Source organism: Mytilus galloprovincialis, chromosome 6 (genome assembly GCF_965363235.1).
Source record: "Mytilus galloprovincialis chromosome 6, xbMytGall1.hap1.1, whole genome shotgun sequence".
In the NCBI taxonomy this organism is placed as follows: domain Eukaryota; kingdom Metazoa; phylum Mollusca; class Bivalvia; order Mytilida; family Mytilidae; genus Mytilus; species Mytilus galloprovincialis.
The window spans coordinates 92,867,562-92,889,146 of record NC_134843.1 but is presented as its reverse complement, the minus strand read 5'-3'; the positions used below and the strand labels follow the sequence as shown (position 1 = coordinate 92,889,146).

At 33.0% G+C, this 21,585-nt stretch overlaps 1 protein-coding gene and 1 long non-coding RNA gene across 2 annotated transcripts; one reads left to right on the top strand and one right to left on the bottom strand.

The window, feature by feature from the left end:
* Positions 1 to 1,763: 1,763 nt before the first annotated feature.
* Positions 1,764 to 6,848, top strand: LOC143080742 (uncharacterized). Its single transcript, XM_076256743.1, has 4 exons — positions 1,764 to 2,284; positions 3,385 to 3,447; positions 4,446 to 4,506; positions 6,255 to 6,848. Exons 1-4 carry the CDS (start codon positions 1,778 to 1,780, stop codon positions 6,656 to 6,658), a joined length of 1,035 nt encoding a protein of 344 aa, XP_076112858.1. The 5' UTR covers positions 1,764 to 1,777; the 3' UTR covers positions 6,659 to 6,848.
* Positions 6,849 to 8,646: 1,798 nt separating this feature from the next.
* Positions 8,647 to 10,532, bottom strand: LOC143080741 (uncharacterized). The gene is made up of 2 exons (XR_012979786.1): positions 9,768 to 10,532; positions 8,647 to 9,342 (listed from the first exon to the last, which is right to left on the bottom strand). It is a non-coding gene; the product is annotated as an uncharacterized LOC143080741 (long non-coding RNA).
* Between the last annotated feature and the right edge of the window lie 11,053 nt (positions 10,533 to 21,585).

Sequence of the window (21,585 nt, the reverse complement as noted above, 5' to 3'; positions counted from 1 at the left end):
GATAATTCTTGTCATTAAATTGTTGTCGTCATGTCGTATACCCACGGATGGATGTTTCAATGTAAGCTGTATTATGAAAACGAGGCTTGTATAAAAAAATCGTATAACTTGACTTAAAAAAGTTCCAAACCAAGAACTACAACAAATGTGGACAGCATAACCCTTATAAAAAATTTAAACAGTACAGTCAATGGTTTAGACCTACATAAAGTACAATTTTAACATATAAAAAAAAGCAGATGAGTGTTAGTGTTTTTATTTTGGGATATTGTTATTGATGATGAGTAGGTTATATCGTGCTATGTAAATTATGTTGTATACACCTAATAAATTTAAGTCTTTTATCAATTATTAAGATTGGTTTCACGTTCAGTAGCAAATATGTAATGCATGATCAGGATATAGGGACACGAAGCATTATATCTAACGTCACCATTCTGACCGGACGTGGCTGCGTAGTTGATAATCCCTCAAAACCAACTGGACGACTCACGACTGCTGGTGGACGTTTCGTCCCCGATGGTATCACCTGCCCAGTAGTCAACACTTCGTTGTTGACATGAATATCAATAATGAGGTCATTTTTATACATTTCCTGTTCACAAAACTATGATTTTTTCGAAAAACTAAGGATTTTCTTATCCCAGGCATAGATTACCTTAGCTGTATTTGGCACAACTTTTTGGAATTTTGGATCCTCAATGCTCTTCAACTTTGTACTTGTTTGGATTTATACATATTTGAATTTGAGCGTCACTGATGAGTCTTATGAAGACAAAACGCGCGTCTGGCGTACTAAATTATAATCCTGGTACCTTTGGTAACTATTATGAAAGGGTTTAACTGCCGATAGGAAGAATATCTGTAGTGACCATATTTCTACTCCCCATTCACCCTGTGAGATTGGTGCAAAATACTTATGCGTAAAACATCTTTATGTATGTTAAACTATGTAAATTGGGTCGAAAGGAAAGCACCGCTCCCTCGTTTCATTTTATTTATACTCTACATTGGTTATATTTCTTTGGCGGTGATTAGGTTTAATGAAGGATTCAATGCACTTTTCAAACATGATGTTACATATTGTTCGCATCTATATATGTCGATTACATTTCTGAGTACTCTTAAAGTTGCCTACATCAACTGCATTTTAATTTAATACATCCTACTTTTGACCAGCGACTCCTTTTTATTATTTTAGTAAATTGATTGCATAGAAAGATTGACTTATCAAAGATATCTTACGTTGATATTTCATACTGCCGATCAAAATTTGGATACAAAATATCATTGACTGCATATAATGGGTTTTTTCAATTTCATGCGTATTCAAAACTTGAGGATGTATATTTTTTTTCTTCCGATTTTCTCATTTTTATTTTAAAATGCAATGTAACGTTCCTCAACAAATCTTTGGATAACACTGATTTTGTGACGTCAACGCCATATAAACTTCCGTATAAGTAGTTGATAAAACAAAATGATTAATTAGTGTTCTTGCTACGAGAAACTTATACCCCGTTCACACTATGCATTTTTAAACCGGGTTCGACCCGAATTAATTAATCCGGATTAAATTCCAATAGTGTGAACACGTTAAACTGGGGCGAACCCGAGTTAAAATTACCCCTCATCTGAGGTGGAGTTAATGTCGGGCGAACCCGGATTAGTTACCCCACATTCTAGTGTGAACGCAAAGTGGAGTTAATGTGGGGTTGTTGCCATAGCGTTACGTGACGTTTTCTGCCGTCTGTCATTGCCAATACAAAGTATAGACATGGATGCCGAACAAAATTCTTCAAAAAAGAGAGGTCTAACCTGGAGTGACCAGGAGACGAAGGCTTTACTTTCAACGTGGGGAGAAGGGAAAATTCAATCAGAATTGGACAATTCAACAAGAAACACCCATGTATTTTCTTCAATTATAAGAACAATGGGTGGCTTGGGGTATCTTCGTACGGCACCGGAATGTAGACAGAGAATTAAAACTCTTAAAAGAAATTACTTTAATGCAAAGAACAGCAACAAATTGAGTGGAAATGGCAGAACAACTTGTAGATATTATGACGAACTTGAGGACATTTTAGGAGGGCGCCCGGCAGTAACCCCACCGAAAGTTAAGGACTCTTCGGAAAACCACAGCTCTAGAAAAATCTCTTTTGTTGAATGCAGTAAGCCAGAAGATGAAGATGGAGATATGGACATTTTTCAACAGCCATCCACTAGCAGTTCTTCTGCATGTTCCGTGACAATGGTACCAGCAACCGTTAAACTGATTGCAGACGTAAGTATTATAAAACAATGATAAGGTTGTACATGTATTTTATTCCCATTAATCTGCATGTAACACACCGAAAATTAATTAAGGAAGCGTATAGTATTCGTGCGTTTGTTCAGAACAAATATATAGCGAATAAATGTGTTTAGCTTAGTCACAGTTTTTTTAATAAGAAATGCTCAGTATAATAGATTAGTATGATGGAAATTACACTATCCGCATCTAAGTCGAATTTGTTCCTTTCATCACCGATTTCATTCTTACTTTTACATGTTACATTTCCTCTACAACCGATTTCAGTTTTTTAACATCTTTTAGTATTTAGTATTATACAACCTGGGAACAGTATATCTATGTTCCTGATACAACCGAGTCAAACTTCAATACAGGATAAGTACACCAATCAAATATGTCCATAGAAATCTTTATGTTTGATATGGACCAGAAACACGAATCAATACCACACAGTGATCAATAGACAATACACCACATTTTGGCTATGATTTTTGCATTTTTCTTTACATTAATCTACATCATTACATGCATGCTAGCTTACTTTTCAATAATTCAGCTGTATAGCTTTAAGGACATATCATCATGAACATAAAGGTTTAAGTCAAGAAATGTTCAGAGATATTTAAAACATTCAGTGTGGCTGATTTGAAATGTTTGACACTTTTTGTGTAAATGTCAGCCAAAATGTCTGATAATTTCTTTAAAAAATTGTTAAAAGTTATGCTTATAGAAGTGTGCTTTAGCTGACCAGATTTGAGAATATAGTGGCAGTCCAAATGTCAAGTACAAAAACAGTTTCAAGAACTCTGAATTGTGTATGGCTGAACTGGTTTACCAAATAAAATGGGTGTCTCTAATCAGTTATATACAGGCATATGAATATGGGGTGACCATTTGACAGGTCAACACTAGCATAAAAAAGCTACAACATACATTTTTCTGCTTATGTTGTTAAGAAATGAAAATGAATAAAGGTTTGCATAAATTCACTCAATATTTATCAGTATAATATGCAAATCATATAAAAATAAGGATGCTATAAACATGATAAAACTTCTCAGGGTTACTATAACATTTATTTATATTTGTAGTCCCAGATTGAGAAAGACGCCTCTTTACCACAGATGACTCACATATCAAGAGCAGAAAGAAAGGTATATTGATCATGTTAATTGATTTAGTAATACTTGATCTAAATTTCATGCTTAACAAGACATTCCCTTCTAAAAAAAATCTCCAAAACTTATGATTTGTTTAAAAAAACCTATTCAATGAAAGTTTCACTTTTATTACATACATGTAATATACTTGCAATGGTGGAAAATTCTATAATCATATATTTATGCTTAACAAACGTCAAAGTGATCAAGGAGTAACTGTCCCCATGATTCCTTTCCCAATAATTTATGATATATATGTATTTCTGCCTTTTTCAAGTGAACTGAATTGTATGTGTTTATAATAGATATCATATGCAAGTATGAAAATGTCAACACCACAAAAAAATAGTAAAATCTTGAATAAAGATTGAATATTTCAGATAACCAATAACTAATTTGTTCATAATTTTGCTATTTTTTGGTTGTAATGTACACTTTTACATGTTTTAATCCTGCATAAGCCATATAACATTTTGTATTGTACTGAATCATAATTATATGATTCATCACCTTGTATTCTTGATCATTTAGCATTGGCTATAATCATGAATTTTTTATACATTGTACATATAAATATACTCGTATGTATTAAAAAAATGTGGTAAGATTGCCAATTGGACAACTATCAATCCAAGACCAAATAGATATATACAGGAAGATGCGGTATGAGTGCCAATGGGTTAACTCTCCATCCAAAAAATAATTTATAAAAGTAAACCATTATAGGTCAATGTACGGCATTTAACTCAGAGCCTTGGCTCACACCGAACAAGCTATAAAGGCCCCAAAATTACTAGTGTAAAACCATTAAAATGGGGAAAAAGGGTTATGAAATGACCATTGTACAGCAATTTAGACCAGAAAACAAATAACCATTTCTACAAACCAATTAATAAAAAAACAAATTTTAAATATATAGGTAAAAAAGCAAGAGGCATCCAATAAAAAACAGTTTACCTACAAGTAGATTGAACGGTTACTTTTTATTTCAGAAAACAGATGAAAGAAAGAGAAAAGACCAGAATGACCCTGAATGTAGAAAAAAACAGGGAAGTAAGTATAAAGCAAACAGGCCCTTTTTATACTATTACATACAATGAATATACATATAGGAAAATGTGGTCTGAGTGCCAATGAGACAACTCTCTATCCAAATAACATAAAAGTAAACCATTATAGGTCAATGTATGCTTAGTCCATGTAGTTTACCATTGATAGTACCATTTATATAGTTGAAAACAAGAAATGAAAAGACTCATATTTAGACTCAGAAACAGGTTCCAGTACACAAAAAAATGTATTTTTTTTAAGAAAATAAGAAAATGTGGTATGACTTATAACATAAACATAACCTCAGTGCTACTGGAGATGTGCAAATTAGATCTCATCATTAAAATGCTTGAGACCAAATAATTGTAAAATCCAAAATCTGATACAAATGTTATTTTAAAAGCTGAATAAACACACATATAGCAAGATAGTGACCTTGACATCATTGTTATGGTTCATTGTCAAATGTTATTTCTTGAATTTCATGTTGATTTTTTTTATTGTCGAGCCTGCGACTTTTGTCTCAGAAAGCTTGACATAGGTGTAGTGATCCGACGGTGGCGGCGGCGTTAGCTAACTTTTTAAAAGCTTTATATTTTAGAAGGTGGAAGACCTGGATGCTTCATTCTTTGTAAATGGATGACTCATGTTACGAAGTTTCCGTCAGTCACATGTCCAATGTCCTTGACCTCATTTTCATGGTTCAGTGACTACTTGAAAAAAAGTTAAGGTTTTTTGTAATGTTAAATTCTCTCTTATTTTAAGTAATAGGATATCTATATTTGGTATGTGCCTACCTTGCAAGGTCATAATGCCCGTCAGACAGTTTTCACTTGACATCAACCTCATTTCATGGATGAGTGAACAAGGTTAAGTTTTGGTGGTCAAGTCCATATCTCAGATACTATAAGCAATAGGTCTAGTATATTTGGTGTATGGAAGGACTGTAGGTGTACATGTCTAACTGGCAGGTGTAATCTGACATTGACCTCATTTTCATGGATCAGTGGTTATAGTTAAGTTTTTGTGTTTTGGTCTGTTTTTCTTATACCGTATGCAATAGGTCTACAATATTTGGTGTATGGAATGATTGTAAGGTGTACATGTCTGTCTGGCAGGTGTCATTTATCCTTGACCTCATTTTCATGGTTCATTGGTCAATGTTAAGTTTTTGTGTTTTGGTCTGTTTTTCTAATACTATAAGCAATAAGGTCAACTATATTTGGTGTATAGAATGATTGTAAGGTGTACATGTCTGTCTGGCAGGTGTCATTTATCCTTGACCTCATTTTCATGGTTTATTGGTCAATGTTAAGTTTTTGTGTTTTGGTCTGTTTTTCTAATACTATAAGCAATAAGGTCAGCTATATTTGGTGTATGGAATGATTGTAAGGTGTACATGTCTGTCTGGCCTGGTTTATCTGACCAGGACCTCATTTTCATGGATCATTGATAATTTTAAGTTTATGTGATACTTGTAGTAAAACTTTTATCTTTAGGGCTATCAACATAAAATCAATCATGGTTAGTAAAACAGGCGAGACATTTCAGCGTGTGCCCTCTTTTTAATTAAAGAATTAAAAATACTTAAAAAATATTAAATTTGTGAAAAAAAAAACATACATGTTCGCAATTGCCTGTTGTTTTGGTAACATGCAGAAAATTTTCAATATGCTATTAAATTCATGGATTAGTTCTAAAATATGAAATTTTCAATTTGATTTTTAATAGTAATATTTATATTTTTATTGCCTCTGGGAAAATCAGAAAAAGTGATGAGAGCCTTATGGCTATGTTAAAAGAACAGCAAAATGAGTTTTTATCCAATGAATCAAAGAGATGGGAGGAAGAAAAGGCTCGAGAGGAGAGAATGAGAAAAGAGGACAAGGAACATGAGCTGAAACTATTTTCTATGTTTGCTACAATTATTAAAGGACAGCCATCATCCCAAATTACATCAGGTCATGCATCATCAGTATCGTCATTCCCTTCTTCATCATTCCAGGCTTCACCATTACATTCTGCATCAACATCATCAACATCATCAACATACCACAGACCAACCTCAAATGTTAATCATGCTTCTTTTCTTCCAGAAGCATCATGCAGTAATATGAGCTTCTTGAGGATGCTAAATAATGAAGACTGTTTTTAGCTGTTAATTTTAATTTATACCAAGTTTATGTTTTTTTTTCAATCAATATATTTTAATTTTAACTTTAAATTTTAAGATCTAGATGAAAGAACATTTATTTATGTTTGTGAAAAGAAATATTGTTGTTCCTTTAAATTTCTGTGTAAAAATTGAAAATAGAAGGATATGTCCTAATAAAAACTTATCGTTTTTTCCTCTTTATTAATGCTGTCTCCCCTGCAACCTCTTAGATGACAAGGTTATTTGCCCTTGACCTTAAATCTTAATATTTCAAAAGGTAAAATATATGATGCTTTATACTTTGCATATAGATATCTGATGTTATGACGTTTCCTTGGGTCATATGGCTATTGTCCTTGACCTAATTTTCATGGTTCAGCGATTTCTTTAAAAGAAAGTTAAGATTCTTTGTTATAATATTAATTTCTCTTTTTCTTTAACAAATAGGATAACTATATTTGGTATGTGCAGTTTTATCTCAGATACAATAAGAAGCTGTCAATTATATTTGGTGTTTGGAAATACCAGGAACTGTTGTTCTAAGGTGTACATGAATCATCTGACTTTATTCTCATTTTCATGGTTCGTTTGTCAATGTTCAATTTTTTTGTTCAGTCTCTTTCTTAGATACATTACTGTAATGAATAGGTATTCTATATTTGGTCTGTGAAATGATTGTAAGATGTACATGTCTATCTTGTATCATCTTACCTTGAAATAATTTTTCTTTGTTCATTTGTAAAGTTAAATTTTCAGTATCAGGTTTGCTTGATAAGTGTTAAATGTGAATACAGAAACAATGCCGTCATCTCTGTAGACTGAACAAAAAAAAAAGAATCTGTATTTCTCACTTCATTCACAGAATGCAGAAAAATAGGGATGTTTATCCTATAAATCTTAATATTTTAAAATTGATAACAATATTATCATATCTTGTATATGGATGAACTATTGTAGCTTAATTTGAAGCTTCAGTATAGCATATCATTTAGTTTTTATTAGTCCCCTACCAAGAAAATTGAAGGGGAATTTATGTTTGCACTCTGTCTGTTGGTCTGTCATGTAAATCAGCTTTCCATATTTTTTTTGTCATGCTTCAAGATATTGGTTTGATATTTGGTATATAGTATAACCATGACAAGTTACAGATCAAGTTCTACTTTTTGTTCCAGTCTGATAAATTTTTGCAGAGTTATGCTTGAACTTGGAAAATCCACTCAAATAATTGGTTTTCCACTTTTTATTTTGCTTAAAGATATTGACTTGAAATTTGGCTTATAGTTAAACCATGACAAATTTCAGATGTGAATTGTGTTCTGGTCTGATGATTGTTTTCAGAGATGGTCTTTGGACTTGTTGAAATTATTTTTTCCCCAGGAAAGCCGGCAATAAATTTCAGCATATTCAATTATGCTAAAAATATATATAAAAATAGGAAAATTTTGTACGATTACCAATGAAACAACTCTCCATTTAAGACCAAACGTCATTGATGTCAGCAAAAAGTAAAATTACACAAAAAACAAACTCAAGGGGAAATTCTAAAGGAAAGTCTGTAATCAAATGGCTGATCGATAAGCTCAATCACATATAATGAATGGAAAACAACTGTCATATTCCTGAATTGTTACAGGCATTTTCTTAGTTAAAGAAATTGTGGATTAGACCTGGTTTTAGAGGTAGCTAAATCTCTCACTTGACAGTCGCCTAGCATTTTAAGGTTACTACATCCTTGAATGCAGAATCTTGGCTTTCAATACATATTAAGCTAATTATTGACCAATTTAAAGCATTTCAGAGGATAAACTGCTTAATTTACAGTGCAAGATTTTCTCATTGTTGAAGTTCATATATATTGAACTGTAGTTGGTTACATTGTTCATCTTAGTTAATGGCATACTCATTCAGTCTCATTAGCAATCATACTTTACTGTAAATTACTGATATGTTTTAATAACAAGCAGGATGTCATCACAATAAGAATTAAACTAATAATAATAATTTAATACTGTAGATCATTTTATATTTGAACTACTGTTCCCTTTCTTGTAAAAGGTAGTTAATTAATGTATCCCTGACTCGCTCTCCAGTTTGTGTTGCTGCCTGGCAATCATTTGGGGCATTATTCATTTCCTCTTGTTCTAGCCATTCTTCAGGGAATTCATTCAAAAAAGTTTCACATATATTATGCAATGTACAACAGCACTCTGCAACATCAGGTACAAAAAGTGTAGATAAATCATTTCTTTTCATTAAACATCTCCGTCTTCCTTTCAATCTGCCAAATGCATTCTCCACCACCATCCTTGCCCTTGACAACTTATAATTAAAATATCTCTTTTCTGCACTTAATGCTCCATTGTCCCTGAAAGGTTTTATTAACCATGGCATTAATGGGTATGCAGCATCCCCAATAATAAACGGAGTAATTGTTGTGTTATTGAATCTTTTGTCTAGTTCCTTTCCAACAACATTGCCTCCCTGAAATTGTGCATATATGGATGAATTTGCAAAAACTCGTGCGTCGTGAACACGACCTGCCCAGCCAACATTTATATTCCAAAACTTATATGAGGAGTCAACAACTGCCTGTAAAATAATTGAATAAAAGCCCTTTCTGTTGTGATAGTCAGCTGGTACTTCTTTAGGAGCCAGAATTGGAATGTGTGTGCCATCTATGGCCCCTGAAATAAAAAAAAGAACAAACTTAATTAATCAGATATTCTGAATTAGACTTTACACAAAGTGTTCCATCAGATTTTCTGAATTAGACTACACAGAGTGTAATCTCATTTTTCAGAAATGTGTGTTTCTTTGTTAGAGAATTTCTGTATATTTTTTTGCGCTGTCTCATATTTTCTTTTATATCAGGGCTCTTGAAAAAGTATATCTGTGTTACATTTCTGTTGTCGAAAACTGATTAGTGTATGCAGAGACATATATAATACACATGTGTATATATGTCTCTGGTGTATGGTAAGGAGAATATACAATGTTAGGTTGGTCACAAAAATCTTCGCAAATGTTGTAAAATTTGGTTATATCAGAGACCTATATACGTGTTTCTTGCTAGATATACAATTTTAGTGTACATATTTCATAAACTTACCTATAGTGTTTGGAAATCCCCATTTGTTTTGAAATCCGTCAATAATATCTTTAAACTTTTCTGTGGTTGGGTTTCTAATGAATCGTGGTGCTAATGTCTCATTAATGCTTGTAACCACATCATGGAAGACAGAACAAGCCGTACTTCTAGCAATCCCAAACAAATGAGCAACAGTCCTGTATTCACAATTTGTTGCCAACTTCCATAGGGTACTTGCAATTTTGAAGTCCACTGTCAAAGCTTTTCTAAACGGAGTATCATATTTAACTAACGTATCATGTAAATTTTCTTTTAAAAAATCAAATGTTTCTTTGTTGATTATGAAGTTTTGGATCCATTCTTCATCAGTAAAACCTGGAACTATACAGTCCCACCAATTCCGTGAACGGGGTTTGCTCCATATCCTCCTTTCTGCCGGTTGTAAATTTGAGCGTCTATTCATCAGTAATAAGTTGTTTCTTGCCATCAAATACATCCTCATTCGTCTCAACCTAGCAAACCTATTTTTTCGCTTTAAATTTGTAATCTTCCGCCGATTTTTCCGTATCAGTGACAAAAGAAAGAAGAACAGTACCGTGGCGGTTTCCATTTCGTTTGTTGTCACATACGCTGTTTACAAGATGTTGCGCATGCGTGTTTATTTTTGTTGAAGGGAAAAACCCAAAGTGGGGTAGTTCTTTTTCAAGTGTGAACCGGTGTAATTAATTCGGATTAACTAACCTGGGTTCGACCCGGTTTAGATTTCATAGTGTGAACACGGTATTAATTTCATCGGAAATTTGTTGTATTTATTTATTAAAATCAAGAAATCAATGCACAATCTTTGAAAAAGTAATAGCTTTGGACCTTGTTTACTGCTAAGTCGCAAGAATATATAGAAATAGAAGCACTTAAAAGTCTCGTAACTGCAGTACATCATTACACGTAGTAGAAAAACTTGTTTCATAACGGCAAACACGATTCAGAAAATGACGTATCTATGTCAAGCATTGTACCCTAAAACCATTATATGATAAATAGTCATTATGTGGTTGCAGCTAAGCCCATGGGTCCACTTCTTATATACGAGTTGATAGGACATGCCGTTGGAATAAATCATAGGTCACCTTTTCAAGCTTGAAAATATGTGTATAGGTCGAGAAAACTTATCAGAAATAAATGATATAATCTACCAATTTTCTCTCTTTTAGCACCGATATTCCAAAGTTACATTACACACCAAACGAAACCCAAACAATATGGGTAAAGGTAATATTTTTACCTACGCAATATAAGAAAAAATATACATTTTAACCGGATTTTTGTGACAAAAATGTCGGTTATTGATTTGGAGATATACGGCGGTCGGTCGGGCGGCAGCTAAATATTGTCCGTACATTTACTCATGAACTTCTCAACCAAAGCTTTTAAATTTTTAATATGTTGTTACTGATGACAAAATGGAAGTCAAGTTCAATAACGACGATTTTGAATTTTACCGTTCAGGAGTTATGGTCCTTGAAAGATTGAAAAATTGTGTTTCTAGTCATGTTGTTGCATTTACTCATGAACCATTCAATCAAAGCTTTTAAAATTTTAATATGTTGTCACTGATGACAAAATGGAGGTCAAATTTGATATTGACGATTTTCACTTTCACCGTTCAGCAGCTATGGTTCTTGTGATATTCCAAAATAGCAGGACACAAATAAATGTTAATAAATCTGGTTTGCTGTCGCTTTGACAGATTCTTGTTGCAATCTTTATTAGAAGAAATCTAAATGTTGTAACAATGTCTTAAACATGCGAAGAACACGACACTCTTCAAACAGGAAAGATCGAATTTAATGTCATTCTCTATCCGACGAGAAGTGGTTGTGTATTTTTCAATCTGCAGAGCAAAACTAACAAAGTTTAACCTCCAGTTTGTTGAGGCCGGTAAAGGATGACATTATTTAAAAATTTTTGTAAGTTTTAATTCGATCATGATTCAACTATTGTTTACATTTCGTAAAGGACTGGTTATATTTATTAATAAAGAATTGTCTACTGTTCGACACTAATATTAGTATGATTTGTTAAGCAATAGAAATGTGTCATGTTTGTGCCGAGGAAGCTAATTGACACCAATTAATTCCAGCTGTACGTCTGTTTAAATTTCATTATGGCACGGAATTATGAACTATACTAATCGTTAATGAAATCCAGTAATTACGAGTGCTAAGAGTTGGAGCATTTGTGCACTATTCGTTATATTTAAAATTCGAGCGGTGTCGCTGTTAGAACCTCCAATAAATCATTTATATAAATTGAGATTATTGACAATATTTAAATGTTTAGAATCGTCAAATCCTGGACAGAATACGCCGATTTTATTATTATACTTCTAACCAGCTATTTAATTTTACGGTTTCATCGGATAACGCCTTCACTGCTACGTAAAGGGTCTGGGATCAGCATCATGATTGGACAGCAAACTTGGTCTTCGAATATGATCAATCATTATTTGACTAGGCCGTTTAAGATCTGGTAGTTAAATCGCTAAAACAGTTTCTGGGATCTATCTATTGAGCTCGATTTATTCGTATATTTTTGTTTTACAAATATAATCGTTTATACTAATTTACACGTTTGATTGCCATTCTTTTAGGCATATGGAACTTTTCAAGTTTAACTTGATAGCTTTATAGAATCACGTTCCTGATTACTTTCGATGATGTATTGATGAGATTTAGTATATATAATTAGGTTAAGCTGTATTTCCTTTTAGTAATATTTTTTCTGATTTCTTATTCAATAAAAATACTGCAATCTGATTGGTTGATTACCCCGGTGTAAATAAGACCCACCCTTGTTCACCTCGGGATAAATAAATTGTCCCAAAAAAAATGATTATTAAAGGATCATGATCAGAATGTTTACATTAATGCTAAGAGCAGCTGTACACCTATTGTTACATTTAACATTTTAATCCATTCAAAGTTACTTATTTTCCATAAAGGAATCTTAAAGGAGACATAATAGGGAAATTTCAGAGTGAAATAAATTTACCAAAAGAAAACCAGGACGTTAGAAAAGGAGGGAAATAGAAAGGACCAAAACTGTCTCGTTTTTTACTTGCCAATGCCTAGATCTTACATAAAATGAAATAAAGTACAGTCAACGATGCTACCATTTGTTTTTATGGGTGGGAGGGCTGGAATTAAAAATGTTGTCCTGCATTTTTTTTTAGTTGTAATCATTGCGGGGAGGGGGTTGGACTGGGATCGGGTGTTTTAAGCTCGGGATTTCGGAATCCGGGAATTCTTTTTTCAAATTTCTGGATGTTGGGATTTAAATTGATTTATACTCGAAATTTCGTGTTTTTAAGCCCGGGATTTCGGGATCAGGATTCAGGACCCCTCCTACCCTCCCTCATATGATATCATTTTCCTGGATTTTTATTTTTCATTCTTTAAGGAACTGCAATTTTCATTTTAGTTTATCCAGTGGCGGATCCAGAAATTTTCATAAGTGGGGGCCCACTGACTGACCTAAGAGGGATCCCGCTCTAGTCATGCTTCAGTTATTCCCTATATATATACAGTTGGGTGCAGACCAAGCATTACATAAAGTAAACGCAAGTTAACGCGGCGTGCACATATTTCGTTAGTTAACTTTAAATTTCGCGTTTACTAGTAAACGCCCGTTTACTTCATTAACGTTAACGCGGTCAAAATGGAAATTTCTAATGTCTACTCGAGTAAACGCGCGTTTACTCTGTGTCCGTTTAGTCAGTAGTAAACGGCCGTTTACTTCAGATTTCACAAGTTTAATTTTACGTGCACGTAAAAGTAAACGGGCGTTTACTACAGATTTCTCAATTGTATTTTTACGTGCACTTGAAAGTAAACGCGCGTTTACTTTTCGCGTTAACTAATTGTGTATCTTATAAAATAATCGTCGTGTGCATTTGTACATTTATTTATGTTGTTAAAATGACTTAATATTTTACGTATATGTGTTTTGAACCTTAACATTCAAAAACACTTTTTATTAGAAATATAAACATTTATCTAGCGGATATTTCTAGATCATTACGAATAAATTAATTAAAGAGGTGTCATTTCATTAAATGAAATCGTCAATGTGTTGATCGAAAATGGACAGATGGATATTTTGATGTACCTTATCATGTGATATATTAGGTCAGTGTATCCAGGATACGAGGTCAATCTGCGTTAACGCGCGTTTACTACAAACAGTAAACGGGCGTTTACTTTTTTTTTTACAAAAATAGAAGACACGCCTTTTTCGCGTTAACGCGAAGTAAACGCGAAAGTAAACGCCCGTTTACTCTTTACAAAATTAGAAGACGCGCGGTTTTCGCGTTAACGCGGAGGTAAACGCGAAAGTAAACGCCCGTTTACTATTTATGTCTACTAAAATTTCGGAGTTAACGCAGAGTTAACGCGGCGTTTACATGAAGTGCACGCGAGTAAACGCCGCGTTAACTTTTTAGGCCCGTTTACATGTAATGCTTGGTCTGCACCCAACTGTAAGCAACCAATTTTTTTCCCAAAAAACAATCCGCCTCTGTTATCTGTAATTGTTTACATAAATTGTAATCCTGCTTGTATTCCAAATTACTGTTCCTGCCTTGTTTGTTCAAAAGCCTGTCTTGCTTTTTTTCAAATTTCATCCAAGCCTCCCCTCAAATGGTAGCTCCATCCCTCTGACAATAAAATTGTAACCAAATAAATAAATAAACCATGGACAATTATACAATGCTTCTGTTTGTAGGTCTTCGTACCAAATTGATTAAAATTAAAACTGAATTGACTCCACAAAATTTTTTTTTAAAACCATACCTGTAGTTTTTAATGGAAGACACTATGGGCTTAAATTAGTAATACACTTACTTATGTCAAACAGGTTATGATTAATTTATAATTTTAAAATTTCTGGCATATTTGTGCAATAGAATATTTTATTACATGATTTATATTCATGTAAAAAGTTAGAAGATACTGAGGGGATACTCAACCACCAGTGCATCATTTACATGTTACGGAACAAAGACAAAAAGAAGAAAAATAACCATCCGATTCAGTCCACAAAACACAACACATATTTATGCACTCTCACATTCATCTGATTAAAAATATACTACATCTTTCTAGTATCTTTTTTCAACCTTTTATCCTGACAGGTGTAGAAAATAAACGGGTGTCTTCTATTCCGTCCGCAATTTAGAGAAAGTCAAGTCTATATTTAGAATCATGGTTCAAACTGAAACTACACATATGTATGATATAAATAGAACATGCTATTTTTGCCCTATCAAATTTTAATTTCGAAGGGATAGAAACATTTATTTTTCTTTTGTTGTGCTTTTGTCATGTTTGTGTATCTTTCCAAATTTTTTTATCAAATGCAATTTTGAAATAACTATAAAAAAAAACAGTGTTGTTATTGCAAGCGACAAGTGAAAATGTTTCTTCTCAACTATCAATTCAAGATTATTACTGAATAGAGTAATCATTCTCTATAATAATAAGGGTCCCAAAAAATAATGTAAAATAAATAGTGTAACTGCCGTGCTTTTAAGTAAAAACCAGTTGTATCTAATTTTCATAACTTCTGCAGAAATACTAAAAAACAATTTTAAGTTTAACGAACTTGATTTCACAGTATACGGATTTTGCACAGTCAGCTCTATTTCATATCTCACAAGCCGTGGTTATTAGCACGAATAGTTTTGTTCTTAAGTTTGAATTGTATATTTTTGAATCTGTAGACCAATAAATTGAAAATCTTGATCATGTAAAGCATCTGCCAACTTAAAAGCTTTTCCCTATGTATCATAGGTATTTTTACGTGTCATGCTTTTAACTTCAACAGCTGGTCTCTCAAATCAAAAATCAGTTACATCCTTTTTTTGCCCCTGCAACTGAAATAGGGGGGTATCGTTTTACCCCTGTCCGTCAATCCGTCTGTTCGTCCCATAATTGGTATATAGTTTTTTGGCATAACTCCTCCTACTGTTTAATTCCTAGGAAGTTTTCACTTTGCTTTCTTTTGAGAAGTTAAGAACGTACACTGCACTTCAATGGAACTATCCCCTTGTCAATCAATTTTATGTGACTACATGTTCATTATGTATTCCGTGTGCATGGAATGGGTTGACATGTCATAAGATGTGTCTATATTGTTGTATGGTCGATTAAAGCTAGTGTATAATGATTTTTAAAAATAAATATGAATTCATAACTTCATAAAAGTCATGGCCGGTAAAAGTGTTTCTTACCAAAAAACACAATTATCGTCCTTGAGGTCAAAGTTCAAGGTCACATGAGGGTCAAAATTTTAAGAAGGCTCACCACCTCATGATGATACATTCACATGCCAAAGATGTAAGGCCTAGGTCAAAAGGTGAAGAAGTTGTGGCCTACATGGTTGTTTTTCACGAAAAAAAAACAACATAAAGTTGACCTTGAGGTCAGAATTGAAGGTCACACAAAGTTCATCATGATGCAAGACACTTAACCTCGTTATGATACATCTACATGCCAAATATCTAAGGCATAGTTCAAAAGACGAAAAAAAATATTGCCATTATGTACTTTTTGAATAGATTTTGCTCTTATTTAAGGTAGCACAATACAAAGATTTTATAACTCAAACTCCCAAGTTTTAAAATGCTGTAACTTTCTTAATAATGCTTGAAAATTTATAAAAGTGGTAGTTTTGGATAGCTTACAGATTACTCTTTCAAATTAATGAACCAATTTGAGGGTGGGGCGTATTTCAAACTTAAATATCAAAAAATCTAACGGTTCAATTTTGAAAAACCGACTAGTATAGCACTCCAAATACTTAGTTTTATGAAAAAATTAAACGACATTTTTTTCAAAAAAAAAATCTTCTTCAAATACTAGAAGCACAGCATTCACTTTTCGGGGCTGATTCTGGTACCCCTATTAAAGTTCGGGCAAAATTTTAAATCCGGAATTAAAAAAACTTATTAGAAAAGGGTATCAGTGAACTAATATTCACCTAAGCTATCATTATTAGCTATGCTATTGTCAATTTAGGATTAAATTTTTAAAAATTGAACATATGTAACCTTATACCCATATTTCAGAAACTTCAAATTTTGACCAATACTAGTATGTAAAAGATGCCATATTTGAGTTGCAAAATCTTTTAAACCTACGGTTCAAATCTTTTAAAATTTTTTCAAGTTTAGGTTGGCCTTGTTTATCAATGAAAAAAAATTAAGAAAAATTAAACGACAGAATTTTTTGGGGGTATAGTGTTGGGTACCCCTTAAGAAAAAAAAATGAAAAAAAATAATTTAATAATTTCTTGCGTCCGAAGCACTTTCTGGATTTACCTTCATCAGGAACGCTCAAAGCCAAACATTTGAAATCCGAAGATGTGTATGTACCGACACCGTTGAAGAGCTGTATGTAAAAAATACCTATAATAAATCAAAAAAAAATATTATGTAGATGTGCAAATCATCTACCTTGTGAGCAATAACCCTCTATCAAGAAAATCCTGATAGGAAATGCAAGCACGGTAATATCGTATCAATTGGGAGATATATACACTACGCAGGTGCTGCTGGAATGTTGCTACTTAGAAATGGAAAGCTGAAATCATCTCTTTTGTCGTAAAGTTTTGTTTTCAATCGACCCTCATTGTCAATTTCTAGATGTAAGTCAAGATATGATGCCGACTTAACTGTATCTGTTTTATCCTTTATCTCTAGTTCAATGGGATAGATGCGTTCAACATAGTCACTAAATTTTGAATTTAGTGAAAGAACATCATCTATATAGCGGAAAGTAGAGTTAAAGGATATTGCTAACTTCTTATCTTTCTTCCCAAGTGGAAGTTCCTGTATGAAGTCAATCTCATAAAAATAAAGAAACAAGTCGGCAAGAGGGCACAATTCGTTCCCATTGGAATGCCGATAGTCTGTTGAATAACACGTCCTCCAAATGTAACAAATATGTTGTCAATCAAGAAATCAAGCATTTTGATGATGTCAGTTTCAGAGAATGTTTTGTTTGAATCAGAGTGATCCTTTACAAAGAAGGATTTATCCCTTCCTAAGACAAGATACTTGTTTCTTCGTTGACCATTCTGTTTTATAAAACAAAGCAACACCAACTCTTTCAATTTGTCTTTTAGTTTGGAATGTGAAATACTTGTATAAACTGTAGAAAAGTCAAATGTTTCAATACTATTACAAGATGAAAGAGAGTTATATTGTATGTACTTTCTTTGGAATTTTTAAGTTTCCCCATCTGATTCACGCCACCTCTAGAATAGACAGTTTCCCAATAACTTTGAAGCCTGTCTTTGATTGTTGATAAAATAGATGTTAATAATTTAGAACGAGGTTTCCTGGAGCACTTGGAAGACCAAGCAATATACCTTTGTGTGTTAGGACACTTATGCAGTTTAGGTATCCAATACAGTGATGTAAGATCCAGTTCATCATCTTTGGTTGAAATTCCAATTGAACATAGAACAGACCTATGAATATCCAGAATTTCCTCTTTGGTTAAGTGTTGTGAGGATATATTTTGTGTTTCCAACTGAATTGTCAATACCTAATTCGTTTATCAAGCAGTTAATGTAATGAGTTTTACACACACAAACGATGTTGTTTGGGGCTTAATCTGCGGGGACAACAACATATTTGTCATGAAGGTAGGATAAGTGTTTTGCAACATTAGGGTCTTTAAAGATTGACGTAGCATGGACATTGATAGACCCATTCAGTTTCTTAATTCTGATTAGTATCAACGACCTCACTGCCTTAATCCATTCGAAAAGAGTGTCTACGTCTTCCGTCTCACGCTTAGTTTATTGTCTGCTAAATTATAATCCTGGTACCTTTGATAACTATTTAGCCCTTTGCCTGGCATAATCCTGGACTGAATCCATCAAAATTTGAAAGTTGTATTTCCAATCGATGGATTTCGGCTAACGATATTTTGGACCTTTCGATAACACATTTCGTAGGGAAGTGTTATTAACAATGTTCAGGTCACCGGTAATAACGTGGCCAGCCGGATTATATATGCATTGGGAACTAGCACAAGTGCAATCAGGAGGTTTAGACTTGAAGTTGTCAATACGGAGATCCTGCAAAACGTGTTTGTAATTTAAATTTTAGTTGCAATAGGTTTTGTATAGGTATAAGAAATGATTGGTACAGACTGGTCTTTGAAATAAGGAGGTATTTTCGATTGAACCAATTTATGATGAAGGATATTGCCTAAGTTGACGCCATCGAGACCTTTGTTGGCAAAGGAAAGATCTTTTCTCTTTTTCATCTTTTCCAATGCGGACTGGCTTGAAAAGTCTGTGACTAGCAATATCCGACGTTATAGCTGCAAGTTTGTATTGGTTTGAATGAGGGTTTGTAACATTGGTTTCCAAATATAAATTGAACAGAGAATGAAGTTTTGAAAGGGGTAATGAATAAAGTTTAGTGCGAATGTGCTAACGGCTTTTGTATAAATGGTAGCAAGTCATTAAGATAGGCGTCATGCAGAGTAGGTAATGTATAATGACGATGACTGCGTCTACATTTTTAAACATCACGCTATTATGATGTTGTTCTATTATAATTATTGAATATTTTGAACAATTTTGTTTTTATCTCTACCTGTGTGACGTTTACATTCTAACATCAAACGCGCGATTCTACACCAGAGATGATGTTAACCTAGCTAGGCATTCGGTAGTTAGACTTAAAATTTTTCTATCCTTTATGGGTTATTTTTAACCTACTTAAAAAATTAAAAGTGATGACTGCTGTAACCCTATTTTGATAATTTTACCTATTATGTCCGTTTTGTTCACTTATCGTTGCCACTATAATTGAATTTGATACGACTGTCATACAAGTGAGTGGTTGAGCGCTATAAAACCAAGTGCAATCCTTCATTTTCTACATAACAAAAATGACTGTACCAAGTCAGAACTATGACAGTTGTCCATTCGTTTGAAGTGTTTTGTCTTTTGATTTTGCCATTTGATTTGTGAGTGTCCGTTTTGAATTTTCCTCGTTTTTTTTACTTTTTACTAAACAAATTTTTCGTCGCTCTATTTTTTTTTTAGTTGTTGAATTTTTGAATTCATGCAAGCACATTTCCTAATCTTGTTTAGAGTATTACTTTTGACGTAGCTGGAGTTATAAAGAAGTAATGGCATTACGGATTCACTAAACTTTTTTATATAAAATATACAGCAATGATCTCTGTAAATGTTAATATATAATAAATGTTCCTGTAATAATATTCATACCTTTAAAGAATGTTAAGCCCATAAAATGTATACTGATTAATACACATTTATTGATTTTATATAGATTGATTTTTTGTTATGTATTAATTTTAAATTTGGGGTTGGAACTTACTTGTCTTTTTTCTTATCTGTTGATGAGTATCAATCTGACAAGTAAACCTCTTTTCAATTGGTTCTTCAATTTGTTCCTCTGTTGCAGGGTATCCCATAGTAAGAAGATTGAGTGCTTATAACTAATTGTATCCCCATCACATTCTTATAGGTGCCTATCCCAATCTGAGAACCAATTATTAAGTGATTGGTTTTGTTTTCACTCTCCATACTAACATTATTTTTTTGGAGTTGAAACAGGGCCGTTCATTTCAAGTTCTGTCATAAAACATTAAAATAACAGATATACTTAACTCCGCGGAAAATTCAAAACGAAACGTTCCTGATCAAATTGCAAACCAAAAAGTTAAAACTCAATAAACAGTCAAATGCAAAATAATTGTATTATTTTCGACAGCTAGTCGGGGAACTTCTTATACTCTTCTATACTAGAATTTGCTGAGCTATAACTGTCGCCTTCTATGATTTCTGTAACCTTTGCGGACCTCACTTTGCTGCTTTTCATTTCTCCGTTTTCTTTTATATGCAATAGGCAACTTTCCTTTTTATCTGTTTCTCATCTTATCGAAAATTACCACTTTGTAATCTGATATGTGTTGTCTTTTGTATAAATTTATAATAGATATTAAAAATCGCTATTGGAATCCACACAGGAATATACATTGATTAATAAGGTAATATTCCCAAGCAGTAAAAAAGTATCTGACGTGCAGAATTTCATTACTTATTGCTACTAGCTAGCTTTCTGGTTATCATATAAAAAAGTTAAATTACAAAAATACTGAACGAGGAAAATTCAAAACGGAAAGTCACTTCAAATGACAAAATCAAAAGCTCAAACACATTTTAAAAACGAATGAATAACAACTGTCGTATTCTGACTTGATATAAGGTTATCTGAAAGGGTTATTTCTCTGACAATTTTTATTCTTCCTTTTCGAAAATTTGCAGAAAGTTGTGTTCCTCATATGTGACGTATTCGGACATGGTTCTACATTTGTTCAAGCTATGTGGTATGGGCTTTGTTCATTGTTGAAGACCGTACGGCGACCTATAGCTGTTTCTGTGTCATTTGGTCTCCTGTGGAGAGTTGTCTCATTGGCAATCATACCACATCTTTCTTTTCTTATTTGTGCTTTTTTTTAATAACGTAATCAGAAATTCAGAAAGGATCATAAAGATTTGACTTTAAAATTAAATTTCGACCAATCATTTGCAGGTAACAGTTATAACTCTAGCGAGGAGATACTCAATTTTAAAATTTACAGGTATGTTTGTGTGTTGAAAAAAAATTTAACTCGTACTGTGTCGCTTCAAAATATAGGTTACGAAATGTGTCATAGTGTTTTAAGTTGAGATGATATGATATTGACAATAACAGGAAATTATCCAACATATCAAATTGAAGAATAAT

Excerpts from the sequence above, each read along its gene's own strand:
- LOC143080742 (XM_076256743.1), top strand. The coding sequence starts at position 1,778 with ATGGATGCCGAACAAAATTCTTCAAAAAAGAGAGGTCTAACCTGGAGT. Across the intron at positions 2,285-3,384 it reads CCGTTAAACTGATTGCAGAC|TCCCAGATTGAGAAAGACGC; the intron begins GTAAGTATTATA and ends TTATATTTGTAG. Across the intron at positions 3,448-4,445 it reads TATCAAGAGCAGAAAGAAAG|AAAACAGATGAAAGAAAGAG; the intron begins GTATATTGATCA and ends TTTTTATTTCAG.